General features: G+C 40.9%; 1 protein-coding gene across 1 annotated transcript in view; it reads right to left on the minus strand.

The window, feature by feature from the left end:
* Aurkc (aurora kinase C) overlaps positions 1-2777 on the minus strand; it is an 8161-nt gene extending 5384 nt beyond the window's left edge. Inside the window, exons 1-3 of the mRNA XM_031384166.1 lie at positions 2740-2777; positions 2331-2522; positions 1230-1368 (exon numbers count right to left, since the gene is read on the minus strand). Coding sequence (XP_031240026.1) covers positions 1230-1368; positions 2331-2522; positions 2740-2762 — 354 coding nt within the window. The 5' untranslated portion in view covers positions 2763-2777. The remainder of the gene's footprint in view (positions 1-1229; positions 1369-2330; positions 2523-2739) is intronic.
* Between the last annotated feature and the right edge of the window lie 8811 nt (positions 2778-11588).

Consider the following 11588-nt stretch of genomic DNA (forward strand, 5'->3'; position numbering starts at 1 on the left):
GAACAAATATGGTATGCACTCTCTGATAAGTGGTTATTAGCCCAGAAGTTTGGAATACAGGAAGAACAGCTCACAAACCACAAGAAATTTAAAAAAAAAAAGAAAAGAAAAGAAAAGAAAAGAAAAAAGAAGAGTTAGGAAGTGCCGTGGGCCAGCCGATCTGGGCCTCTCTTAACCCGCTGGAGAAACGGGGGTCCTAGTCAGGTCGACAAGGCTTAGGCAAAGAAATGATGGCAGAGACGACACATGAAGTATAAAATCTAAATGTATTTCTTAGAAATGGCATCAGACTTTTACAGTCATTGTAAAAGAGAGATGGTAAATCTGGCAGCTCAACAGTTGAGGTACATCTGAGGCTATCTGAAACATACTGGGTCTAAAGCAGCAGCTATCTCCTCTGAACTGGTGTTGTATCCCCCGGGCCCAAGTGCTCTGGGCCCGGGGGAATGCTGATGCATGAATCTGAGTCCTAGCCCATCTAAGTTCTAGTGCTAGTCTTGCATGTGAGTCTAAGTCCTCCTTCTCCCAGTCCTTCGGCTAGACTGAAGTTACTTAGGCAAGCGACCCCCACACCAAGGTCAGCAGAGTCTGGTAGCTAGGTGTGAAGCAGGAGGAAGGGAGGTGGAGCCCTCCCTGTTGAGGTATTCTTATGCTAATTCTCTGGTTCTTGCTGGAGGCAGGCAGAGGGGAATCTGGACCTAACACTTTCAGCTAATGTCCTAGAGTGAGGTAAACTCTTCATTACTCTCTAGTATGCAAAATACTGCTAACTATTGTGAACTATCTATTGTTCTAAGGAATGTACTCCATTTCTGTTGCCTGCTCTAGCAAGGGAGATACTTTGAAAGAGAATGCAAGCTATGGATAGCTTGGCAACAAAGTAGGATAATTGGAAACATTGTGTCGGCCAGAAGACCATGTCCAATCTTAACCATTTATAAATCATTTCTTGGGGCACCTTTATGCCTAATTATGAGGCCGTGTTAATGATTGGAAAGACTAATCTGAAGCACGTCTGAGTTAGGAGATACCAGCGACTGTCTGAAATCCAGGAGGCACAGATCTCCGTTTGAAGTCTTATTGCCTCTTATCCTTTATCAGGATTTTATTCCCAATATTTTGGATGTGACTGGAGTAGATGAGTGTGCGTGGCAAGGAAGGGGATACTGGCATCTACGATCAGTAACTGTCATCATTGCATGCATCCCTGGTTCAAGAACTCCCCTCACCGTGGCTGCACGCTGCTGGTCCAACTTCTCGTTTCTCTGAAGGTCTTTATAGAGCTCACCTCCTGGAGCATACTCCAGAATTAAGTACACCCGAGTGTCATCGTAGAAGTAGTTGTACAGTCGAAGGATATTCGGGTGTCTGAAGGAGGAATGAAGGAAGAGTCAAGGGAGGCAAGATAGCACAGCAAACAGAGACGTTGGTTGCCAAGTGTGCCAACCCGGGTACCACTTCCAGAATCTGTATGTGGAAGAGAAGAACTAATTCCTGCAAGTTGTCCTCCACATGTGTGCTGTGACTCACGTGTAGCCCATGTGCCACCACACCCGTAACTTAAAAAACAAACAAACAAACAAACAAACTTGCTGAGCAGATGCAGGCAAATCTGGGAGTTCAAGAGCAGCCTACCAGATCTATAGAGTGAATTCCAAGACAGCCAGGGCTAGACAGAGAGAAACCCTGTCTCCAAATAACCAAACCAAAACTAAAATGAACAAATAAGTAGGTATAAAATAAAATTGATTACTTTTGAGGCAGAGTTTTCACTGTGTAACCCTGGTTGGCCTGGAACTCACTAGGCACCATCAGACTGGCCTTAAACCCAGTGATCTAGCCGGGCAGTGGTGGCGCATGCCTTTAATCCCAGCACTTGGGAGAGGCAGAGGCAGGTGGATTTCTGAGTTTGAGGCCAGCCTGGTCTACAGAGTGAGTTCCAGGACAGCCGGGGCTACACAGAGAAACCCTGTCTCGAGAAACCAAAACCAAACCAAACCAAACCAAACCAAAACCCAAAAACCAAAACCAAACAAACAAAACCCCAGTGATCTACATGCCTCTGCTTCCCAGGTGCTCAGGACAAAGGAGATGTAGATCACCTGAGAAGCAACACTGGAGGTTGACCGCTGACCTGCACATGTGTATACACTTGAGACTGGCTTGTCCAAGACCAAGAGAGAATTGTTCTAAGCCGAATGAGTTACAGAGAAAAGTCTTCATGTTGAAAACAAGATGCTTAGAAGACTGAGTTCAGAGGTCAGGGGAGCACAAGAGGGAAGCAGGGGCTGGAGAATGCCAGCACTGAGTTCCACATAGACCATGCTTACTGTAGGTGTGCCTGGATCTCCACTTCCCTGCGAAGTTGGTGCTCCAATCCCTCCTCCTCTATCTCAGATTTGAAGATGACCTTCAGGGCCACGATGAAATTATTTTCCTTGAGCCGAGCCAGGTACACACGCCCAAATTTCCCTCTGCCCAGAGGACGCCCAATTTCAAAGTCATTGATGGTGAACTGCTTCCTGAAGGGATGGAAGAGATGACTTCATCTCAGAGACTAGAAAGAGTTAGGGGTCCCCTACCACTCCCCTTCCTCATTCACTGAGCTCACAACCTCAGCAGTGGTATTCCATAGAGAAAATAGCATTTTGGATCTATTAGCCAATGCTTCTCTTGCCCAGCTTACTCTTCACCTGAGTCCCATTTTCTTTCTTATAGAAACCTTGGCAAAGCACTCACCTGGTTGAGGTGCTGGGCTCCATCTGGCCAGTGGCTAAGGACAGAGAGAAGAAAAATGGGCAAGGTGATGCTCAATAGGCATGCCCAATAGGTACAAACTAGAGCTCCTCCCAGGCTGCTCGCCCTATAGGATGGTAGGGCGTGTCCATAAGGAGAACACTGGAAGCCTAAAATCACTAACAAGGTAAGAGTTGCTGAGGTCAGCTGGAGAGGTGCTAGGTGTTTGTGTAGGTACAAAGGACTTACGATCAACTTAGAGGAGCCTGTAGTAAGAAACAGTAAATATGTCTCCTCTATCAAATACGATGAAATTTATGTTTATTAGAATAGGGAATTAAAATCTTAACAAAAGCTGCACACGCCTTTAATCGAGCACTCAGGAGGCAAAGGTCAGCCTGATCTAAAAAAGCAAGTTCCAGGACAGCCAAAGCTACATGGAGAAATCCTGGCTTGAAAAACAAACTATTGGGGGCTGAAAATCCAAAACAACCCAAGCAAAGCAAGATACTTGAGTTAGGCAGCAAAAACTGACCAGTAGGGGATAGCAACACAGACTTGGGAGCTGACTGCTTCTTGGGACGTTCATAAATAGATGACAAAAGTCTATTGTTCTCAGGCCACTACTGATTGGTCAGGGCCACAGAACATGAGAGCTGAACTGTGACCCCAAGTAAGAATATCACAGAAAAAATTTAAGCCTGAAATTGTAAACATCTGTGCCAAGCTACAGTTACATATTCCCACCCATCAGGATTTGTCAGATTCGGCATGACATGGTTCTTGCCTCTGGGACAGGACTAGCAGGCATGGGCCTCCTAGTCATAAGGCTTGTTTGTTCAAGGAATGTCCTCCTTGTTTGACAGCGCCCGCGCTGTCACGGTACCAAGAGTAGGGTAGGCCTGGGGGATTTAACAGAAGACACGATTTAACAGAAGACACAGACTCGGTGGTTCGTCAAGGGAGAATGCCAATTTTTATTTTCTCTCTGCTCAATTTATACTGAGGAGCATGGGAGGATTAAAAAAAAAAAACACAAGGAGGAAACCCCCAACTGGGGCTGACTCATGCCACCTGCAAATGGGCAGAGCTGCAAAAGGCAGGATGTTTTCTCTTGCAGAACATAGCATCCTATCTTGAAGCAAACAGGTTCTGCAAAGAGACATCCAGCTAGGGGGTCTGTATCCAACACTTGTTAACTAATGACTCCGTGATAATCAGAGACAGCATGAGTACAGGAGAGGAGGAGAAGGTGTAGCTAATGTCTCAGCAAAATATCAACCTCTGGATGTCCTTCAGGACATCCCTAAGGCTGTGGAAAAGAACTCTAAAAACATTAGTTCAAAGATACCTATCTCAGCCGTGCAAACTATAAGCATGCAATAGTAATTATATGAGGGGCTTCACAAATCTGAAGAACAAAAGCAGCTTCACTGTGAGCCAACTTGTCAGAAAAGATTCTAAGGAAGGAGATAAAGCGATTCAGGGAGTGATTGTAGGAGATACCACTCAGCTAAGTTTTTCATGCTTACAAAGGCAGGCAGATTCCTGAGTTCAGGATCAGCCTGGGACAGAGCAAGGTTAGGCCCACTCGTGGTAGAAATGGTAATTCCAGGGCAGGATCTTACCCAACTAGCTTATCATCTGTGTTTGACATAGGCAGGCAGATCTCTGAATTCTTTTTGCAATGTTAAAAAAGAAAATGTGCTGACTGTCTCCTAAGAATCAAAGGGCTCGGGTCATGGGATGCTGATTTGTAAGACTCTGTGAGACGCTCAGAGAGTCTTAGCCCAGACATGCTACCCCACAAACCACAGATTGACATAGATCGCTGCAATAACATGAAGTTTATTGAACCAAAGTGCATGGCCAATGCACGTGGGGTTGCTCATCCAAGTTGGAAGAGGCAACCCGAACTCAGAAAGCACACATCTTTTATACTTTACAGAGGCAACAGGGCTAGTTGGCTTATTCTGATTGGTGTAGTATCAAACAAAGAATCTCTTCAGGCTTTAGTTGGCTTGCTCAAGGGGGCTATTCTTGGCTACATTTGCCCTCTTATCTAACTCTTGTACCTGGAAGGCCCCTGGAACAGGTTGTGTTGGAAAGTCCAAGAATTTTTGTAAGATCAAGGTGTTCTTGGAGCCCAGTACAGGGAGGGGTAGAACATCTAATCTTGTTCTTACAGGTTATGTTTTCTGGTCAGCTTTTAGTTCATCCCCACCCTCCTGACCTTAAAAACTTTGTTTTTCTTATACAAGCAGATGTCTCTGCTATCGGTAATTTTGGCTTATTATTTCTATCTCAAAAGTCTTGTTTTTTTTTTTTTATAAAGAAGGATTTATTTATTTATTATATGTAAATACATTGTAGCTGTCTTTAGACACCCCAGAAGAGGGCATCAGATCTCATTACAGATGATTGTGAGCCACCATGTGGTTGCTGGGATTTGAACTCAAGACCTTTGGAAGAGCAGTTAGTGCTCTTAACCATTAAGCCATCTCTCTAGCCCAAAAGTCTTGTTTTTACCTTTATTTCTACATTCCAAGAACTTTGTTCTATAGCTTTGTTTTTCACTTTATTACTTCATTCTCCCCTTTTCCTATTGCATGATTTTAGTCTTAAAATCATAACTCAATCTCATCACTGGTGACAATGATGGGCTTATATTGCTCTCTTAACATCATTATCTGCATTGTGTCAATACATTCTCTAATAAAAGTAATCAAGCAATTTAGAATGCAGGGGCCAAAGGTAAACAATAATAGGAGTATAATCAATGGCCCTACGAGAGTGGAGACTAAAGTCGTGAGCCAAGGGGAGGACTTGAACCAGGTTTCAAACCAACTTTTGCCTTGAGCTTTTTCTCTTTTTCTTTGTTTTAACCTTCTCTGATTTTGGCTAAATTATCTTTGACCCTACTTGAGTGGTCTAGGTAAAAACAACACACCTCTTTTAGTGCTGCACACAAACCTCCTTCCTTGAGAAACAGCATGTCCAGTCCCCTTCTATTCTGTAAGACTACTTATGAGAGGGAGGTCATCGACTCTTGGATGTCAGCTAAAGTCTTTTCTATCCTCTCTATATTTAAATCAATGGCACTTCTCAGTTTTTCATAAGCCTTATACTGTAAGGCAATAGCAGATGATCCTGTAGCTGTCTCTGCAGCTCTTAAACTCAGTCCCAATATAGCTGCCAAGGCAACCCCTAACTCTCTTTTGTGTTTTACTAATCTCTAGCATCAGGATCCTAATAATCTAGCACATCTTCATGAGGGTGATATAACAACCTGGGCTGCCTAGGAGATTATATAGTTTTTCAACTCTATCAGAAATCCAAGAATGACTGAATAATAGAGAATATATGGGAAGCCTAACACGGCTTTCAAAAATATTGCCAATTGATAGAGACTACTGGACACCCGGACAGTCCTTACTTCAAAATGTTGGAGCATCAGTCTTCAGCCTTCTGGCCCATGTCTGACAGACAAGAGAAACAGAAATATTAAGGACTTGCTTACTCTGTCTCGGCAGATATAAGCAGTCCTAGCCCTGTGTATCCTTTTTGGACAGTATTGTCTGCAGATAAAGAGGCAACTTTGCCTAGTGGCTGTCTTGCCACAATTGGAGCAACTCCAATGATGCTCAATTTCACCTTTGAGTCTGAGAAAGGGGTGCTGTCAGGAGCAGACAAGTCTCCTGTCAAATGAATAAATTAAATGTCACATTCTGTGGAGTACTGATGTTTTGAAAACCAACTATCTATGTAAAGTAATCTGGACTGCTGTCTGTCAACTACTCTCACCTATTTTTAATTAAAATCTTGAAGTTACCCTAACAATAAACTCAGAGCCAGAATTTGTTAACTTGGCCCTAAATTCACAGGTCTAAACATTTCAGATCTGTCTATAATAACAATAAAAGAAGGACTGGGTCTAAGCCCTGTCTACTAGGGGAAATAAAAGAATTACTTATAAGCCTCTTACTCAGACAACTCTTACTGAAACCAGAAATTTCTTAAGTGGATACAGACAACTTCATCCTTGGTTTTGAAGTATGCACAACAGAACTGTATTAACTTCATCTCTCAGTCAATAATAACATTATTGTGTACCTAACTTACCAACAAATTCTCAATTTAAAAGTATTTATTCATTTCTTGCATACTAGTTTAAGATGTAAATAGTTTAAACACAAGTCTCAACTTTTACCAATTACTGCTACAAACATGGGATACAAAACTCAAAACTAATGATATAAATGTTAAAGCAAACTTTCTGGGAATAAACTGTCAAATACCTGATCAAATTTTAGTCACACAATGTTCCTAGTTTAAGTTATCTATGCACCAATCAAATAATTTTCAGTACAAGGTAAATATTATCATAAGGTTCTTTTCTCTAAATTATGACAAGAGATATATACCAAAGATAACTTTGATTTTGTATCAAAATAAATTCTGCACCAAATAGGAACGTATGACTTTAACTTAGTAACAATTATAAGGTTTTCTACTAAATGAAATTATGGCTATGCAATTAAGTCTGGTTATTTCTTCCCTGTTCCAAATATGACCATTTTATATTTCCTAGAAAAACAGCCTATCAACAACCCTCTCCAGCCCCAAAGCCCAGGGAACTGGGTCGACGACTCTTCATAATTTTTTCAAGCTGAATGGGGTCATTGAGATATAAGTGGGGAAGGAAAAACAGAATTTTATTAGTCTTCTGATGTCTCTGTCTTGACTGGATCAGGCTGAAGACCAAGATATCAGGAGTTCAAGCAGGCAAGCAAATTCACCAAGGCTGTATATCCTATAATATATAATAACTCAAAACAAAATTTTCAGTATCATTAAGATATATTTTTGTTTGATTCTCTGGAATCTAGTTTTCTGGCATGAATACAAAGAAATCTATCTGGATGGTATTTGTGTTCTCAGTGCCTCAAGTCTCCGAATAAGAAATTCTCCATTTCGGATGTAAAGGACAAGATAAAATTCCTTATTTTGCTAATGCTAAGAGTGTACCATTGAACGGGTGCATTTGATGAGGAGCCACCAAGGAAGGCATCTCCCACTGGCTCAGTAAAGACAACTGCACATGCACCAACTCTGCAGAACAGCCTCCTCCCAGCATCAGCATCAGCTGTTCCAGGTTTTCTTCCTAGGCTCGTGTTCTCCACGGACAAAGGTGCTAGCAGTTTAGCATTACTACCATGTTTTGATAGAATGTGGTTTATTTTTCTATTCTCTATCCTTCATGTGCTAGTCTATACACGAGGTCAGTTAATGCTGAGCCTCAGTCTTCCTCTTTGGCTTTTTGGAGCATTCTCTGGCCCATTGCCCTTTCTCCTTGCAGTATATGCACTGATCTTTAGCCAGGAGTTCTCCTCTGCCACCAGGCACTATCTCACACAGGGCGTCATCTCACTAGACTCTTGAGGCTTCCTAGACTCTCTCACCATGGTGACCAGTATTTTATGGAGATTCCTTTTCTGTCTTCTTATCCCTCTTTAGCTCTCTAGCCTCTTGTTCCTTCTGTCTCCTTTCCTCCTTTTCTTCCTCTGCTTCTCTGTCCGTCAATGATTTGCACTAAATCTCTCAACAACTTATCTTGCAACCCTTCTAACTTTTGTAATATTAACGCATAACCATAATTCTGACAAACAAAACTCAGTTTTAAACATTCCATTCTCTTTAAAAATCAATATCAAGGAGCCTTGATTGGAAACCCTCAACTTGGCTTTGTGTCCTTTTGTTCTTGAACTCTGTGTTTCAGGTCTCCTTTCTCCCTTCGGTCGAGACAGAACCCAGTTCGTGAAACTGCGGGACAGTTTCATAATGGCGCCCAAACTCGTGGAGCTCAAATATGGAGGATAGAAGGAGACACCGTTAAAAAGCAGGGCCCTACCTAAAAGAATTCAGAAGGTAAAGGTAAAAGGATGTACACCACTCTGCACGGTAGATATTTTCAATGCTAGCGCTAGCCTTATTTTAATATTGTAGAATTGTGTGTGCAAGAAGTGTATGGGTCTAGGCTAAGTTGACGCTGACCCTGTAAAAAAGTTGCTCATAACAAAAGGAATCAGGGTTGAAAAGGATGCATTAAAAAAATCTCTCAGATGAGATAGAATCTTGATGCACATGGCTTCAAGAAGTAAGAGTGTTAAATAAGACTGCATTGCAGGAAACCTCAGGTGGAGAGATCCTGGCACAAAGGCAGGGAAATAGACAATGTTTCATATGTAGAAGTATAAATCATTTTAAAGTAATGATTGCCCTAGGAAATAAGGAGCCAGAAGCAGGCAGCAGTCAGGTGCTGCCCCAAGGGTCTGTCCTCAGTGTAGGAGAGGGAAGCATCGGGCCAAAGATTCATAGATTATTTTTTAAAAAGGCCTTCAAGACAATGGCCTGGCCATGGTGGGAACTCTGTGATTTGGGTGACGTGACTAAGCTCACAGGCCGGTTGTGGTGGCACACGCTGGTAGGATTTGCTAAGGAGACAGAGACAGGAAGATTCCTGAGTCATACAAATGGTGTGAGAGATGGATTTAAACTGAAAGACATAGCAAAAGCTGATTTAAGTTGCCCTGCTGAAAAGCTGCTTGTAAAATGGGTCAGAAGCTTAAGTTCTAAATTCTTTGATTGATCTAAATTTATAATATTTGTGTAGCTGTTTCATTTGGTTTCTAAGTACTCTTAAAGGTATAAATATATTCTGTATTGGGTATGGTAAAACGTTGTAACTGAAAGCTAGTTTAAAGCTGGTAACTCAGGTAACACATGGCTTATCGGTTGGCGCCATTTTACTTTCTAGAAATCTGGTGTGCTCTGATAATTTGTCTCAGAATGACCCAGGCTTGCTAGCTTTGGTTCGGAGGCAGAGAGACACTTGAAGGGCTTTGTGGCGTGAATGTAGTGTTTTTGATATTGATTTTGGAGAATGTAGATTGTTTAAAATTGGGTTTTGCTTTCTAGCAGCAAAACTGCCCTTAGAATCTTTTGGGTGTAACTCAGGTATTTTGCTCAGTAAAATATTTACATTTGAGTTAATACAAAAGTGCAGAGGATTCTGTAAAGCCTGAGAGACATTCCTTTTGTTTTACAAACCAGGCCTAGGGAAGTCTTTCTGGCCTCATCCCTCCCTTACCTCAGAGAAATTGTTTTTAAGACAAAATCAGTGTTGTCACAGTTCTATAGGTGTGGTTCAAAGTAATTTTAAACTTGGGGTTTATAGAGAGTCAAAGTCATGGAGTAGAGTTATAGTGTTTTAAGAGGTTGTTTTCCCCTCTACATCCTTGTAGTTTTAAAAGACATTATTTGTCTCTGCACAGATAATTAAACTACGTGCCAGTCACTGTTTTTAAAGTGCTAAAATCAAACTTTTAATTTACCAAAATATATATATATAGCTCAGAATTTACAATTGCTTAGAGTTGTTCCTTTTTAAATATTACTAATTCTCAAATTTTACAGTTGTTCATGCTTATACAACTAAAGTTAAGAGAAAGTACTGTTCCTTTAAAAAACTGTCTTTTTAAATATCTTAAACTGCCTGGACAAGACCCTTAAGGCAATGATACAGCAAATTTGTATCCCAGGCAGATTACAGACTTTATACAAAAACAATTGATCATATAATGTGATTCTTTGTATCATCAAAATAGTAATAGCTTAAGATGATAATTTGGTATTTTTAAAAAATATTTCTGATTTTAAAAAATAAAAATAAAATATGCACATGTAACTATAGATACATTTTCAATTTTTCTAGTTAAAATTGTCTTAACAAGAAAACAACAAAAAATGTAGTCATCGCCTACATTAATTTTCTATGTTTGGTGTTCCTAAATGGATTAGAACATATTATAGAACTGGCTGTTACAGTCAGACATTTGAAATGTTTTGTTAACAATCTAATGTTGTCCATATTACTGAGATAAGTTATTTCTCAGAGACAATATTTAATCAATGTACATTTTTACAATTTGAAAATTTAATTTTTAATATTAAAAGAAGGGGGAATATGCACCCTACTTCAAAAGCATTTTGTTTTTTGCTTGTTTTGAAAAGCATATTTCATTTTTTGCCTCTTTTAAGGTATGCCTCGCTTTTTGCTTGATTTAAAATATATATATAATTTTTTTGCAGTCTGATACTAAAAGTCAGTCTGCTATGGATTGCCATTGGCATCCACACATTTGTGGGGAGCCGCAGCTGCCACCATATATATATGTATATATATATATATATATATATATATATATATATATATATATATATATATATATATATATATTGAACACCTGGTCTCTGGCCAGAGCAGAGAGCATTGAGATAAACAAGCCTTAGTTGGAAAAGCTGTGTGCCTCCAGTTTATGATGCAAGCTGGCATAATTTCTCGTAGCCTATTATGCTTTGCCACGTAGCCAATGATGATTGGGACCAGGGAAAGTATTTAACCCACAAGGGCTGGGGGCTGGAGGAGTATTGAGTAAGTATGTAGTATAGTAAGTAAGAGAGAATAGGAATTAGGAGTAAGTATGTAGAATTAGGGCTGGTGATGGTGAAAGACCCCCGGAACTGGGGAGATCCTTACTCAAGTCTCGGGATGACGCGACCACCCAATGACTCACGAGAGACCGAACTTGCTGCAATCACATGAGGTTTATTGGGAATACCGGTACCGGGTTGATCTCATGACCTTGCTGGCCAGAGTTTGACGCTGGGGTCGATCTCGTGACCATGCTGGCCAGAGTTCGATGCCGAACACAAGAAGTGTGAGGTATTTAACCCACAAGTTGGGGGCAGGGAGAGGGTTACCAACGAAACAACATAAACAGTGGAAACTT

The sequence above is a fragment of the Mastomys coucha genome, unplaced genomic scaffold, assembly GCF_008632895.1.
Source record: "Mastomys coucha isolate ucsf_1 unplaced genomic scaffold, UCSF_Mcou_1 pScaffold21, whole genome shotgun sequence".
NCBI lineage: Eukaryota > Metazoa > Chordata > Mammalia > Rodentia > Muridae > Mastomys > Mastomys coucha.